Raw genomic sequence first — 17944 nt, forward strand, 5'->3', positions numbered from 1 at the left:
AACAGCCAGTAAAAGTAGGGTCCTTAAGTGTAACTGATCCGTGCTCAACCTTAAGTAAAGATGGTTTAAGAGAGCACTGGACCCTGCTGTGACAGCCCGGTCACCCACCTGACCACTCCTGCATTTAATGTTTAAAGATCACAGACATAAACCTTAATGTTTGCTTTAAGCAGTCGATAAAAAGAGCCGAGATTAATTCTGTCAGATTTCAGCGGAGCAGTGATTTCTTGCTGAACATCATTCATCTGTGTCCCGCCCACCCCCCCTTCCCACCCCCCCATCTCTGTGCCAAAAAACAGGCGGCTTCATTAGTCATGACTGCAGCACCTAATTAAGTTTGTGCCACTCGTTTGGATTTTCTGTAAATTTAAAAGAATCTCTGATGTTTTCAAAGTGCCTCTGGGCCCTTCTGTCTCTGTTGTCATTAAAATTGAACATTTCCTGTGCCAGCGTTTTTTGAGGGAGCGTTGCCTGTTTTCAAATCAAAACTGTGAATCTAGTGGAAAATCTTTTTTCAAAAAGGTGCAGTGACAGCTTATAAATAGATGTAAGAAGTGGGGCTTTAGTTCTGTGGGACTTGTAAACATGCCACATCTTTTGGATGACTAACTGCTCCGCATTGTGCTACCTTTCAGCAACTTGATTCAAATTAACTGGAGGCTTATTTGAAAGATGCATGCAAAACAATCTATTTGTTCACCATGGAAAGGCTTTGTCATTTGCATGAAACCCATGCTTTGTACTCTCCCTCCCTGTCTCCCCAACATACAGTAACTACTAAGAGACACTGGATAAGCACCTTCTTTGCCACCCTTCCTCTCGCTCTCTACCTTCTTTTTGCATTGTGGCCAATTACTATTGCAGATGGAAAAATTTCGCTTGACCCGGGGAATTTATGAGCGGGAATAAAATCGCACTCTTACACCGATTCAAAGCGACGTAGTTAAAATTTCTCAGGGCTGATGAAGACATGATGAAATTGGGCACATATGACAAGTTGGCCACATGACAAAGAGCTGATGAAATAGTGAGAAACCTGGTAACTGTTTTGAACAGCATCAGATTGCAAGGGGCTGAATAATTTGGGAGGGGGTGGTGTGTGGGTGTGTGTCTAGGTGTGTGTGTGTGTGGGAGAGGGAGAAGGGGTGGGGGTGTGGGGGTACCATTGTTGAGACTTTTTTTGTAAAAGCAGCATGTCGCTGTTGTGTGATTTTTGCTTGTCATAGTGATGTTCTCTCTCGCCGGGGCACATGGGAGTCCAGCTGCTGATGGATCACTGGCCTATAGTTCAAGTGTTACATCACTGACAAAACATCACAAACCATCAAATGTGTTTTACATAACCTCTGCCTCACAAAAACTTGCCTCACCTCACAACAAGAAACTCAGAAACAGCAGTGCTTTAGTCAGACGTAACAAAGTGGATACACTAATACACTATGAATGCAGAAAGTGTAGGCTCTACGACAACATGGTGTTGTGTGCATCATGTGGCCGTTTCTGTTGGTTTGACAGGCTGAAGGTTTACTGATGCCACGTTTAAGATTAAGTGCACAACACAGCACAATGCTGACATTGAACGCATTTAAAACAGAGCAGACAGAGTCTATTTCTCTTGAACTGCAAGTGTGTGTGTGTGTGTGTGTGTGTGTGTTTAGCTGTGAAGTTGACAACTGATAATCAGAGAAAGCCCTAGCTGCAAAACTGAAACACAGCAGCCCTGACTTACTAAAACTGGTTAAATACTTAATATAATAAAGCTCCCTCTGGATGTTCAATTGTGCACTTACAGAAATCTGCCTGCAAAGAGCAATCAAATGTGTCTGTAACACACTGTTTAACCACAATCATGTTGAGGGGTCATGAAACTGGATCACAGTCGTGTAGAGCTGTTTGAGTTTATTTGACACAAGATCCCCTGCATCAGACTTCTATCACATTTTAATGCTTGTTCATTGCAGGCTACTGATGCAATGATCCAGCAGCGTGTCGAACTGTGCAATCCAACATCGGCTCCTGTGAACGACAACATACTGAACCAGACTTGTGTTCGTACTCTCATGGCGAATACTTTTAGAGGTGTTGCTCATTAAGTGTTTCCTGAAATACTGAATATTCTCTCTATTTCTTTCCACAAGCTAGTGCACTGTGCAGTCTAGCCCTTCCACCACTATGCTTTTAATGTTTTTGTGCCATTTACCAACTCAGAGGCTCTGGATTTTTTTTTTCACCCTCTCTTTTTTATGTCTCTTCAGAATGATTTGACAGAGCCTATTATTTGTTACACTTCTACTTAGTTATGTGCTAGAATAACATGTGAGAAATGTCAGAAAGATATTAAATATTTATTCAAATATTTAAACCATGTCAACACAGATATGATGAACATTTTAAGGGATAATTCTGGAAACTTTTCACTGACCCCCAGGGGTCCTCGGACCCACTATTTGATAACCACTGCTTTCACTTATTTGTTCTTTTTTTTCTTGCTGCTGTCCTCATCCCTGTGGCTGTAGATCTATGTAAGTACACTACACTAAAGCTGGTGTATGACTGTGGATCACATCACTCTGTCACTGCACTAGCATTGTGTTGTGGTTTTCCTTTAATACTCAACAACAAAGTTTGTGACAAAGCAGGGAAACGATCGTTAACTTCAGCATCAGCGATCAGTCAACATGAGGCAGTGGACGAAAATTAGCACCCCGCTTGTTTTTTGGATTCATTTCCAGTTGTAAAGTGTTGGATGAAGGAGCGGAGGGGCACGATGGTCTCACACACGCACACACACACGACAGGAGGCTTCCTGAACTCACCTTGTTGAAGTTGTAGTAGCCCAAACAGTGGGCAAAATCCATGTTGGCCGGCTCTCCGGGGATAGAGTTCCCAGCCGCGCTCGGATAAAACCTTACATCCATGGTGCGTGTGCGAGTGTCGGAGCAGCTGGAGCCGGAGCCCGGTGAGTTTCTGCCGTTTACAATCCAAGCGCACGGAGGAGAGACGGAGGAAGAGGCGTCGAGGCTGACCCCAGCTTCTGCTCTCTTCTCGGGGGGGAAGGTAAACGAGACAAGCCGGAGGTCAAAGTTTGGATATTCCTCCTCTTCACGCCTGGTTCATGTCTGAGGGAGTCCACGTGAAGGGTGGACTGTGCCCAGCGCGCTGTCTGTCAGGGAGCTGCCGTGTATACAAAGGAGCCACGAGACCGGCGACTGCGCGTGGGTCCACCTCCTTTTTTTCCCTCCCTCCTTCACATACAGGAAGAATCCCAAAATAAATACAACTACCTGCGATAACGAGAGAGACAAAACCGTGCGCAGGTACCGTCCGTATCCTCCGCGGTTCTCACAACTTCATCCCTGCAACTTAGTTCACTAGTTAACAAACTGTCAGTCCGCACGAGCCCGTCTGTTCAATGCAGCGTCTGTAGTTTCTAAACAAGCACAGCAGTCCACAGATGGTGTGATGAGATAATGTGGTACACACGCTGGTGTCCCGGTGCAGCCCTCAGCTCTGCCTGTCTGTACCATAGGTCTGTACCACAGGTCTGTACCGGTCTGTACTGATGAACAGCCAGGAATGTGTGGACAAGCCGGCCACGCCCCAAACACACCAAGCCCCGCCCACGAAAACACTGCATTTAAGTCCATGTGACAGGTCCGAGTGGGATCATCACTGATAACCACAGCAGACTGTCATGTGTGTGTTACTGCAGGTAGTGTTGTTTTAGAAAGATCAAATCAGTCCTTTGTGTATTTTGTTGTCTGGTTGTGTTTTGATATGGAGACAGAGGCACACAAATGTATGCTAGCTAATGCACAAGAGGCACAAACTCAGAATTTCCAGCCCCGGGAATCAAAAGTTGAAAATGGAGCACCCCCCCAAGTCGGAAAGGTCGGTGAACTTCACCATCCCTGACTTTGGAATCCAAGATGGCCCTCCGTATATCATCAGTAGTGAAAGATGTCATTTTTACTGCTGTACACATAGTACTGTCCAAATACTGTCTGCAGATTATTTTTACTACAGTGTTAATATGTGTGAAATGCTATGTAATGCGTCATTATGAATTGTTTGCTAACAATGGCTAGCTAGCTAACGTGAACATTATTCCTGTGCAAATGGAACCCTGTCAACTCGGGTTATTTGGGTATGACGTCATTCCAAAGGCCGAGCTCCTAGGTATGGCATCATTTTTATTCCCGCATATTACAAGCCAAGCCTGGCCTTGTGGGTATTATTCGTGACATTGGGGGAAGTAGATGTTTTGCCGACACTGCGTGTGTTCGCTGCAGTTCTATAATAAAGTGCGCTGTTCTCGATTTCAGAGTCTCAGGGTGTTTTACTGCCATCAACAAGCCAAGGCTAAGCTAAGTATGCGAGTGTAATACTAGCATAATTAGCTAGTGAGGTAACAAGTGGATACTATCACAGCTGTGTAAAATGACGATACCTCCCACTATCCGGAAATGAAGCGGAAATATCTCAGATACGAATGCTGCCTTCTTACGCATTTTGAGCCACAGTCTGCTCACCAGCGATCTAGGGATGAAACCTTGGTAGTGAAAACTGAAAAAACTGAAAATGTGAGTCACACCAAACTGTCCTTCCATTTATTTTACTCAAAGGCTCTGGGCGCACATATCCCTGTTGCCACCACACTAATGCTATCAGTCAAGATTTTATTTTTGTGATATGGATAGCTGGGGTAGTTTGCTAATTGCTTGCTGGTGTTGTTATGTTCAAAGATTAATGTGAAGCATCACCTTGGGTCCAGATCTTCATTTGACCTCATTATTCATAGGCATATAACTTTGATGTGAGCAACACTGTTTCTTTCTGTTTACACTTTCTGCACTTTTACTTGTTTTTATGTACATATCCAGTTGCACTACCCTTCCATGTACAGTCACACAATGTAATCATACAGATGCACCATAGTCAGTTCTTAATTTGTAAAATACATAATTATATGTTGTGGTGAGTTAGCGTTCTAGATTGAAGGGCTCTTCAATGTAACGTCTCTCTCCACAAACCTGACATCAGCCCTGGCAACACCCATGTTTGAGATCCCATACAAAAATAATGGTCAGAGGCAATAATAGGCTATTTATGTGGAGGTGGTGGTGACCCTGAGAAAACAAAACACCCTGTTCTTGTTATGCGAGCTGTACTTTTTGTAATGTGAATTTCTTTGATATGAATACACGTGTGTTTTAAACAGGTCATATTGTGGCGATGATTCAACGAGACGGGATTCATACACATATACCACTTGTGCATCCCTGGCCGCCTGACACTACCCTGTGCACTTCACCGCTTGACTATAAATGCCCACAGTGTATGTGCAGTGTTCGTACAATGCAGTTCTCCCAGTGCACGTCTCAGACAAGTTTGTGCAAGTGTTACTTTTAGGTAGCTGCTGGAGACTGTTATTTCCAGACAATCAGATCAGAGATATTATTTTTCTGTTGAAGTACTTCACAGCATTGGAGGAGAATATGTGCACACCAGGGATCTATAGAAGCCCACCTACTTTATAACCCTCTCATCAGGTTTACAGGAAGCTGTACTGTATGTGTGAAAAAAAGAAGTAAAAATAGTTTGTTTACTGGTTGAAAGGTTGATGTTATTGTTTACTGGTTGAAAAAGAAATTCATAAAGAAATAGAAAGCAAGGCTTTGAAAGTAAAAGTGTGTGCAGTAAAAAAAAAATACTAAAGGGCATATTTATGATTTGTGAAGAGATTTCATAAACAGGTGTCAGTAAAGATAAAAAATGTAACAATTCTTCATTAAAATGTCTAAAAACAACCAGACCTATGACTTGTGTACTTACATTATCATTATCATTACAAAATGTTTCCAACAATATTCAAGCCCAGATAAATCCCCATTTTTATTCAAGGTACTAGGATGTTTCATCTTGGTCGCCTTTTAATTGCATCATATCCACTTTACCCATATCTTTGCCCGTCTCTGCTATAACTTTCAGGGCAAACGATGCGTGACGAACACAACTCATCTGTGAACATGATTTGCGCCTGGGTCAGGTAGTCAGGTAGGTTTGGTGGTGAAAGCAACTCCCATGATCCCACACTGCTTCAGGATGTCATCACCAGGTCTTATCATTTTGATGGGACCCCTAATGGCTGAAATTACATATTTAGTGTTGAATGGAATCGTGATAAAATAAAAAAAACATGTTTGTATTGTAATGACAGACAATGAAGACATTTTCTACATTGTGTGACTAATAGACTAGATGAAGGGTTCATTAGCTGAACTCTAAAGTGATAATCCACCCAGAGTCTGCACATAGCATAACCCCTTTCACTGCAGACATTTTGATATGGCATAGTGGGAAAAACTACAGGTGTAATTAATTCCAGTAAGACTCCTCACAATACCAAAACCTGGGAACATGCACACCGAAATGGAACACAGCCATAATTAATGCCATTAATTACACGAGTGCTTTCCCGCCAAGACATGTCAGAAGTGTAATAAAAAAAACAACCTGTTATTATTTCCATGTACATTGTGAATCTCTGTCACGAACAAAAAGTGGTGCATTTACTGCTCATAACGGCCCTGTTTGTGCAGTGAGCACACAAAAACGGATTTTTCATTCACCTGTCACATTCAGCTCTCCAGAGTGGAAAGAAGAGGTCAGAATAAACATGAAAATCAATGCTACCAGCCATGAGGATACATCAGCACAGCTTTGCTGTTGTATCATATTTGTCTATAAATTGTCTGATTTGTTTTTGATTTACTGTTAAAGTTCTGCTTTGAAATATGTCAAAATACTGTTGGATGGTGTGTTCTGTTTTAATAAACATCATTGACTATGTGATATTAACCTTTCTCCCTTTTACATGCTATAGCTTCAGCAGTGTCACATCTTATTCACTGAGGGAAAACCAAGCTCTATAGTATAACATAATAACTTATTCTTAATAGGATGCACTCAGATGTAATTCAAATACATTTGCATTATTTGTCAAACTGTAACCAGAGATTGTTGGTCACATATTTATAATGTGATGCTATATTAAATTTTAAAGTGTTAGGCTTTGACTAGTTTAACCCTAAGAATTAAATATTTGTATACTGATTGATAAAAATTACTCTAGGGTTAAAAAATACAACACTTTTAGCTAAAATACTTTGAATTACGAGTACCTTTTCCTTTATTAATATAAATAAATCTCAGACAGAACTTCTAGTCCTTGTTTTGTCCCTTTTCAGTTTGTGATTTTGAGGTCATATAGCTCCTGTACTTCAACTATAGGAATTATTACCCAAAGTCCTCAGATATATAATAGAAAATGGGTCACATGTGCCCTAATGATTATTTATTTATTTTACCCTCTGAATTCTGCTTTGTAAGATAATTCTACTTTACACACTGAATAATACACAGTAACATATTTAATAGAAATAACATAAAGTAGCTATATCTGTTTTAGAACAAATATATGGTATTTCTATACATATTCAGGCAGTATATATGTTTATTTTTCTTTCTTTCTTCATTATGGTGATTTTAAAAACCGACACTATGCAAGTGGGATGTGAGTTGGCATGTAATATACGCAAGCTTAATCAATGACATACAGTGCTAAACTGTGCTATGCTGTTCTGGAGGAGATAATCCTCATTTGAACACTCTCCAGTGCTTGCTTAGAGATGGTCAACAATCCATGATAGTGGCCAAGAAATCTACTTTGTAATTATGGACACATTGATGCATATGCAAAACATTTTTCGTCATGTTCCTGTTTGATAGTGGCTCTTGCATGCATAACTAAGCAATGCCTTCACATACTACACACACTGATACGCCCACCCAATCAAATCTCATTCACTCTTGCACATGCAGACACATAAAAAGCCCCACGCACTCTCCCACACAGCACATATCAGATATGTGAGCTCCACTACATCCCCAATCCAGCCCAGTTATTGCATGTTTGGTTTTCAATACGACAAGAGTGCGGTGTGTGTAGTTTGGTCGGTGTTGTTATTTATTCCTGTTTTTAATGTTGTTTGGCTGTGCAGCAAGGGAGCGGAATTAATTTCCTTTCTGATGGTTGCGTATCAGTGTCTCAGCCAGATGAATAATGCTTTCCTACCATATGTCATTTCCTCTCAGCCTGGCAGCGCTGGAACCATTTGGTAACGTGAAAACAAATTATCTTCTGCTGGCTCCTACTCACATTCAATTAAAGTGGTACAGAGTAATTATATCTGTGTACAAATGAGTAATAAATGCAAAATAATTGATTAACAAAATAATCTTTATTTACTGTACAACCCATCCTCATCAAGTGTGTGATGCTGTTATTGTCCGACACCTTCACAAATAATTGATGTTCGTCACTGATGAAGTTCTGCCAAAGGCAATTTTGCACAACAAAAACCTAATTTACAATCATTTCTTTTGTCATTTTAAATCATGTTTAAAGTCAGATAAAGGTACTTGTCATGTTCAGAGCTTCTATTATTGCTGTCACCATCACCTGAAATAAGTGAGATTTACAAGCATCAAATAGAGTTTTGTTATCTTTAAATTGCATAATGTGAATAAATCAACAACAAACATATAGGAAATGATTGCTACACAAACAGTTGGTTACTGTATACTAAATGTGTTATTAACAAAAAAAGGACATTACGGAAGGTAGTTGAAGTGAGAAATGCCAATAGTAAAATAAATTGATATAGTAGTAAAATGAAGGAACTGAAAGAAATTTGACAGGAAGCTGAAGTTTCAGTTTGATTGTAAGCACTAACTAAAGCCGACATCTTCAGAGTTAACTGTGAGCAAAGCTGAAGATAAATTAAAAAGCCAACAGCAGTAAATGTGTTCCACCTCTCTTACTCTTCACACAGAGTATTTACCTGCGGGCAACCAGAGCCTCCAACAAGATTGGTCAAACTAGAAAAGGAAACCACAGGGATTCAGGGCCCTAAATCTTGTCCCTCGCCTACAGATTCTGCATATTCACATGGAGAATCTAGTCATCAAGATTAGTTGAAGTGTAGCCACTGATAGCAATGAACTCTTAAAATCAGAGATGAAAGCAGTTGAAGTGTCGGCTGAATGTCACTGGAGCTAGTTGAAGCCAAGTGACTGGTCATGTACATGAGAAAATTATTGGTTGGTGAAAATGCTTAACTTGTTCCGCCTTTTGATATGCTGCTCGTGAATTAATGATAAATACTCTGACCTGAGATGGCTCAACATCTGTTTCACTTGCAACCATTTTTAAATTGTCTTTTGTAATCTGAACTGTGCTGACAGCATTAGTGCTAACTTTAGTTTGACGTGCATTGGCCTTGGAAATTAACATAATCTATAATGATGTTTTTTGTTTCATAGAAAAACATGATTCCTATGTATTCCTTGTAAAGGGTGAAGCGAGAAAATTGCCAGCTTGTCCGACAAGAAGCATGATACAACCAAGGTGGAGCAAAATGTTATTGAATTCAGGTGGTGAAGCATTCTGTGCTCAGACAAACATCATACATGCCATTACAGGAGAAAAATGGGCATCGTTGAAAGACTTCAGGGTCGTTTCTGTTGGAGTGTTAGCAAACTGCCACTCTACTAAGACTTAGACACACACACACACACACACACACACACACACACACACACACACACTCATCTCTGACAAATTTTAGTCTGACACCCACTCAGAGATAGACAGTGGCCTCCAGCTAGACACTGAAAACATGAGGGGATAACACACTCTAAACCTCACAGCAAATCATTATACAACCCACTTACAACTTCTGTCATTGTTCTGAAGACATGCCCCATAAAATATGATAATAATTGCAGAGCTCAGTTATTATCCACATTTAATTTCAAAGAAATTAAAAGGCTGAAGAAATAAAACCTAATCAATGCTGTTACAACAGTGATAATCTGTTTAGTAGGTCAGAGAACATGTCTCTCTGTAGAGAATTCATTTTTGGCCTTGAGTCACTATACATCAGCTTTATCCTTCCGTCGCCCTTGTGAAAAAATACAGTCTCAGTCGAACAAGTTTTTATGGTTGAAAAAATTCATTTACAAAACTGTAACATTTTAAGTAGCAGCAAGTTGAATGATATTCTTTATTAGTTCACAGAAATGACATAAAAGTCCAGTGATCAATCAAATAGTTCCTGCTAGTTGTTTTGGACGAAACGCCTCAAGGCTTTGGAGCATGCAAACACACAGTCTAATGCAATTCGATACAACTGTTCTGCCATAAACTCTACGTTTATGATGCCTAAAGGAATATGTAATTGATTTTTACACATTTCTGACAATGTCACCACTGAACATAATGAGCTTTGTAAAGATAGATGGTATGGTGGTCCAGTTGTATTGAATTGCATACAATTGTGTATATAAACTGAAACTGAGTGTATATATATATATATATATATATAATTTTTACAAATGTGTGTGTGTGTTCAGTTGATTTGAATAGAATTTAGACCCCTTCACATTTTGAACACTTTACTTTGTTGTAGAGTTAATTTTAAAAGCCATTCCTATAAATCTATTCTCACTAACCCATAATTGAAAATTGAGAACATGTTTATTTGCAATTTAATTAAAAATTAAAATTAAAACAAATATCTCATCATTTCAGACATTAAACTCAGCACTTCTTAGAACCTCCTATTTGCAGCAATCCCAGCTTCTTCTATTTGCACACTTGGCTTTGGACGGTTTAACCCATTCCTCCTGACATCCTCTCGAGTACCATCAGAATGAATGGGAATCATCTGTGAACTGCGATCTTTAAATGCCTATATAGATGTTCTTGGCATTGGATGAAACAAAGACTTTTCCTGAAAACATTCCTGCGTTGTCTTGGCTGTATGCTTCAGGTCATTGTACTTCTAAAAGATGGACCATCCCCCCAATCCTAGGTCACGTGCGAAACAGCAGATTTTCTTCAAGGACCTCTCTGTATTTAGTTTCAATCATCCTTCCTTCCATTCTGACCAGTTTCCCTGTCTCTGTCACTGAGATGCTCCCCCACATCATTATGCTGCCACCACCATACTTCACTGTTGGGTTGATATAAGTAAGATAATAAGCAGTGCCTGGTGTTTTGCTCTGCCCAAGTTCAATCTTTGTTAAATCAGACCAGACAATCTTCGTCCATGTGCTTCTGGACTTCTTCCATGGACTTCTGAAGCTCTGCTGGAAAAGACTGTTGGTTTCTTGGTCACTTCTCTGATCAAGGCCCTTCTCTAGCCTGGTGACAGAGTTTGGTCAGAAAGTTTAACTAACTCCAGGACGAGTCTTGGAGTTAGAACTAGTTCAAACATTTCCCTTATTGACGCTGCGGATTAGCTCAAGAGCTACAAGGATTGTTTCCTGCTACAGAATGTTATCACAGAGGTCATCAAAAAAACATGCCTTCGACACGTGGTACATTATAAATACACGTGTCTCTGTGACTGTTTCTAAACTACAATGTAATATCTAATATTTTTTCATAATCAATGTACTCATTGATACATTTTATGTATGTCTAATTTGACAAGTGTTGCTCATGGTGATGAGCGCAAACAGAATTATCACTCAACACTGAACTTCAGCTCATTGTTTTGATGTTACAGTCACAATTCAAACTGTAAAAACCAAAACACAACTCCGAATAATATATAATATGTGATTTAGCAATGGTTTGCTAATATGATACTAAAAGACTAAAGAAAGTCACTGTTGTATCTAGAGTTCAATCTGGACCAAAACAAGCCATGTATGCTTAAATATAGCTTTAAAAGCAATAAAAGAACAGTCCAGTCTGACTGCAGTGTTGCTGCAGTGGTTGCAAAGAACGTATACTGATGCTGTTCTTGTTGGTAGCTAGCTTGCAATAAAAGTCCCAAATTTCAGACCAAGACAAATAGACTCTTACTGATAAAATGCAGGGTCATAATTCTGACCCATCATATCAGGAATCTGTTTGCTTCATCACAGATCCCTGCAACCAAACTACACTACTGGATGTGAGTCTGCTGCATGCAACAAACAGCATCATGTAATATCTCAACCTGCCATGGCTGCCCCCCCCCCACCACCCACCACCACCCTACCTCCCTGTTTGTGTTTTCTTTCCGAGCTCTTGGGGCCCATTACCTGCAGTATATTACACTTATCAGTAATGATAAGAGAGGTTAGACATTAAACTAGTTTCCTTTCACTACTGAATCACATGTTTTAATATCACGGACATCAGGAAATATTCAGAGACTGCTGGTACCAAAATATTATCTGCAAAACATCAGTAGTTTTATTGTTTTGATTTCTAACTTCCTACTTGATATTCATTTTGTGTAAGCACACCAATATGCAAAGACAATTCAATCAGAAAATACATGTGCTTATCCTCTTTATGAGTTGCAGAGATAATTAAATTATTTGCTTCTGTCCCAAATGAACCAAGAATAAATAACACCTTTGCATCAAGAGGGAGAGAAAAGAACATTTTTGTCGTTGGATTGACCGCTGGCTTCTATTACAAGTCTCAAACCTGTGTGGACCAATAAGAAACAAGGACTACATACTGACAAATCTGCAGGACACTTCATTATATTATTCTCAATTAAAACCTGTCCTCAGCAGCATTAGTCATCTTAGCACTCGTCATTCATACTAATTAGTGGTTGCCTTCTGCGCCTCATGCTGCAAGAGGATATTTCAATATCCCATTAAGTGATTCCAAGATATGCCTTTGATTGACATTCCTGCAAACCCACAAAGTAATTACATTATACGCCTCAATTCTTGTCTTATAAATACAAATTTTCTCTTTTTTTTTATTTTATGTTTAATTTGTGTTAAATGTATTTACATCAGTAGAGTGTAAGGCAAAACAAGAGCAACATACAGAAATGGCAAATGAATAATTGAATCAGTAAAGCTTTTAATCATACAGTACATGTAAGTAAATGCATACATCAAAATAACATATTATACATTCTACTATGAGGCTACATCAAAGATACACAGTGACCACACTTGGAGAGATAGCAAAAGTCCACATATTTTTTCACTTGCTAAAATTCCCAGTTCACTACAGTTACCTCAACATCAGGAATTTATCATCCATGTCTATATTTTGTTTGGCACATTTGCAGAGCGAGGATGAGGTCTGTGCTTCACTTCAGTTACTGACTTGCTGATTTAAAGCCGCATTAGGGCACAAATGGCTCTTCATACTGGGCAGCAGCTATGATGCACAGATGAACGTCCTGATTTTGCATCCACCTCATGGTCAGCAGAATTTTGGTAAATATAATGAAATGCCACAAGGAGAAATTATAAGCACATGTGGACTTTTTTGTTATCCAGATTAACTGTCAGTGTTGATTGTAATGTAACAAATTTCATTCCTTTTTGGTCTCATTAGGTTTTTATTTGATGTGATAGAATAATCATGGTAAATGAAAAAACAACAACCATAATTTTCATGGCTTCCCCTTTAAAAACAGAGAGAATACCAAAAACATATTAATTACTGTGTGTTTTGGCAGAACATCTGTTACTTTAGAAAGCTTTCCTCATGAAAAATATAATAAATGTGTCCCACACAAATTCTAAATGGTCCAGTGTAATGAGTTTTTCTTTTATAATGAACGTCTTATGCGTGATGATTAATAGTTGTGGGCTCTTATTTGTAGAATGCAATCTGTTATTCTATTACATGTCAGGGTAAACTTCTTTTTGTTTGCCATAGAAGAAGCAGCTCTTTGTTTTGCTTCACATGTAAATTACAGTGTTCACAAGGTAACTATCAACTTATCACACAAAGAAAAGGGAAGTTGTCACCTGTCTCACAGATTATTACCTATTCTCAGGATAGTGTAAGTGTCAAAACACCAGGAAGGTTTAGAAAATTAATCATAGTATTTTTTTTTCTTTGGAATCAATCAAGGTACATTATTGTGGGTTTGCATATCATTTGCATTTTAGCAGTTTGTCTTCTAGCTGACTGTGGTTGTTTTTAGCTGATTATCAATCATCTCTCTATCTTAGTGTACACATGCATTTTTCTACATGAGCTGTATGTGCTGCACTACCATTATTAGTGTTAGGACTGAACTGGAAGATCTCTTTCTGCTGTGCTGCAGCAAACTGCTTTGTAATTTAAGACAGATTTCTTCCATTGCAGAAATATATTTTTGCTGAGTGATATTTGGTCTCTTCCAGTTATTTTTTAAGGCTTTGCAAGTGGATAGATGGAATCAAGTAAGTGTGAGAGAGGAGTGATGACATATGACAAAGAACATAAAAGGCATTACATTCATTGCACTGCTGTGTCATATAAAGCTAGCAAACATACTTTTGAGCTCTAGCTTATATCTACCATAACAGTCCTATTGTAGATACTGACTGGCCCTATCACCAGATAGCAAAACCCTGAATGGTAAGGGAAGCAATTTGGGAATGACTGTTGATATTTGAAATCAAAACCAAAACATATACACCTCTCCCTTCCCTGGTCCTTCAGAAGCTCAACAACATTCACGGTAAATGATTTTTAAGGCATAACTCCATGTGAGGTAGCTGTAGTAGCAAAAATGCATTTCCAGTGACTAATAGTAGTTGTTACGTCCTGAAACAGTAATGGTGGTACAGACGATATCTGAGGCCATTTTTTTCAGGCCGTTCTCCCGTCCTTCGACAGTACAAGGCAAAGGAATCATTACATTATGTGATTCAAGATATAACAGGTGACATGTCCACGTTTTATTTATAAATCGCTTCAAGAAAGAAAATAACTGCACTGTTAGCATATGTACAATATAGATTCATGACTATTGCCATGGAAATGGCTTTATGCGGGTGTTTGTTTCCTAAATACAGAGTGAGGGCTTTGTATGTAATTTAGAGTTTTTTTAATGCACACTCAGAATGAGAAAATATTTGTAGTATTTGAAAAAAGTGTAGTGGATTACAATCACTTACTCCAAATTTTAATATTAGTCATCCTCACACATATCAGGCCTCACTCCACACTTTTATACTGCCATCATATATTAATTATAAATACATTTAATATATTAATTATATACTGTATTATTCTAAACTAAAATAATAATTGGACTTTAGTTACCTCAACAATTGCGTTCAGTCTTATTCATGGTGTGACTGTTTTGACAGATGCCCTGGATGCTCATTAAATTCAGTGGTACCTACATAGAACCTTTAAAATAAATTCCCTACAGATATTCATGATCCCCAGAGGATGAATTGTTTTGACTTTGTGATCTGTTGCATTTAAGTCGAGCACTACCAGCAGGTTGACATTTTAAGCTTTGAGTTTAGTTTCTTGACCACTGTTGGATGGATTGCCATACGGTACAGATATGCAATGTTCCCAGAGGATGAATCCTTACGACTTTGATCATCACAACTTTTCCTCTTGTGCAGTGGTGGGGGAAACCTTTTTCCGATCAAGTTCCATTTCAGTTTTTACTACATCCTTTGAGGGCCATGCTAAATTATTGAACACACAAATCTGTAACTGCTTCTTCTAGGAAAGGTTTCTGAAGGCACAACTGATAATGATGCTACTCACTGTTGGTTTTCAAGGTTTGGTTCAGTCAGTTTAAAGAGAACCAAGTCTTTACCAGGGTCCGTTTTTAAAAGAGCTGCTCACAGCAGTAGGTTGTTCTTAACAGAGATGCAACTTCAGTTCTTCTCTGAATAGAAAAATCCTCAGGAAACACATTCAGTTCCTAGAAGTCAAGCAGAGGGAGGTTGTTGTACATATCTCATTGTTGCTTTACATATAAATGATTTTGTGTTGTTGATTGTCAGGCACATCAACTGGTTCCACATTAAATGGCTTAACAAATATGTTTAGTTCCTTTTGTTTACTTATCATTTACTGAAAGCTCTTGTCAAATGCCTGAAGGTGTTTTGCAAACTCACCAGCATATTCAGATGTTGCAGCAGGCTTTTGTTCTGGCAGAATAGAAAAATTCACAGCGTTTGTACACAATGCACAGATTTACTTTGTCCGTCTTTTATTTCAACAAAAAAAAAATCATTGTTTATTCCTCTTGGAGAGGACAGCATTCGGCATCTACTAGTTTTTCCCTGACACTCACCATGATACATGTCAGCAATGACACATAAAAGCTACGATTTGTGCTTCCTTCACCCAGACCTTGACCTGACAGGTATTCAAACCAAAGGGAACATGCTACTATTTTCTGTTTTCACTATTATTCTTTTTATTATTCTTATTATTATGGGGGGGTGGTATATCTGAATAGCCTTTTCGAATGTTTAAACTGTCTGACAGGCCTTATACAGCCTAGTGGTCCAAGGTTCCTCACCACTGCTCTATAGCACCATAAAAAAGTTACATACATGGCTTTAAATTAAACTAATCTTGGTGAATCTGTACTTTTGTTCATCATTAGGTCATATTGTTAAAGTTTTTCAATGCTTTGGTTAATGAACAAATATTTGCAAAGTTGTACTTGTGTGTGTTTTGATAAGTAGTTAGTATGCTAACAATATAAACTAAACATGGTAAATATAACTGCGCCATAAGCTTTACTTGGATAAAGGAAGTTATGGGAATTGTGGCTTTCATTGAAAAAAAAACCTCAATGTGCATGAACTTGTCCTTTACATAGGTCCTACAAACGAAGTTGGCCTTGATATTGTCCTAGGATGTCAGATCACTATTGGCGTGGTGTTACCAAACACAGCTCTAATCATCACAAACATTTAAAGTCTATTTTGTTTATGCCAAAACGGATTCTATAAGAAAAGTTACAGAGGGAGAGATGTATTAACAAGTCAGATTCTGCCTCATATATACATGTCTTTTAATCACAATAATAATGTTGATACCTCTGCAGCATCAAAGACAGGTTATTCTGTTTGATCCAATGTGACCATTCTCTAATGCCTGTCACTGGACATATTCTTATGTTTATATCATGGGTTTGGAAGAATCCTCATGAATATTTATGCCCCAATGCAACTGAATGCTCAGCATGAAATGAAATACTGCGCTCCTTGAGGGTTGTTTGCCTTCAGCCACAAATCTAAGTCTACATATTGCCCATTGCATACAAATAGAAGTGCTATGGGCCTGAACCTGCAGGCTACTTCAATCTACTAGTCTGGTCCAATTTGAAGACACTAGTTCATTTGGGTATGTGCACAGATATGTCTGCTGCCTCTTAAACCTAAGAAACTGTTGTTTTTTTTAAATTATTTTTTGTATTGGTTTGATATGAATAATATTTGGGGGAACTGGTAAATAGAGTACTTGTATAACTCCAAAACTATTTTTGGAGATGCATGTCTGTTGCCTGACAATCACATCATGCTCTGAGCACCTAGATGGACACAGTGAATGGGCACTATGAGCACAGCATCATTTTCCAGCTACATTAAAATAACTGCATTTTCTCTTCCATGGTCCAATAACTTAAGAAAGGATCTTGATTTGTTTTCCCCTATGGCTGCAAATCTCATTTTTATAGCACAAGATATTATGTGCAAACCAATTCCAAATCCACTTTTCCAGTCTACTTTTCCATTATCACAATAAAATCGGGGCTCGATTTTATGATGGCTGAATGCTGAAATACATTAAAATGGGCCTGAGAATAGCCTTGCCCTCTTGGCCGTTGTCTTATGAATTAAATGTCAACACACGTGTAAAACAAAATGTAACCTCATATTCTGCTGAATATAAATGTGCCATTTGCTGATATAGATGAGTCTGGAAGAGAAAGAGGCTCATCTCAGCGCTCATAAATTAACTAGGGGCTGTCCGCGCTTGAGTGACACATCTTTGATTTGTAGCGAGCAGTTAATTTCAATCCAAATCCACCGTGCTGTAATTTCTCGCAGCATATTTCTTGCTGGACTGCCACACGGAGGC

The 17944-nt window shown here is 38.7% G+C and overlaps 1 protein-coding gene across 1 annotated transcript in view; it reads right to left on the reverse strand.

The window, feature by feature from the left end:
- tox3 (TOX high mobility group box family member 3) overlaps positions 1-3546 on the reverse strand; it is a 41797-nt gene extending 38251 nt beyond the window's left edge. The window contains exon 1 of the mRNA XM_020080275.2: positions 2817-3546. Coding sequence (XP_019935834.2) covers positions 2817-2918 — 102 coding nt within the window. The 5' untranslated portion in view covers positions 2919-3546. The remainder of the gene's footprint in view (positions 1-2816) is intronic.
- Between the last annotated feature and the right edge of the window lie 14398 nt (positions 3547-17944).

Source organism: Paralichthys olivaceus, chromosome 1, assembly GCF_024713975.1.
Source record: "Paralichthys olivaceus isolate ysfri-2021 chromosome 1, ASM2471397v2, whole genome shotgun sequence".
In the NCBI taxonomy this organism is placed as follows: domain Eukaryota; kingdom Metazoa; phylum Chordata; class Actinopteri; order Pleuronectiformes; family Paralichthyidae; genus Paralichthys; species Paralichthys olivaceus.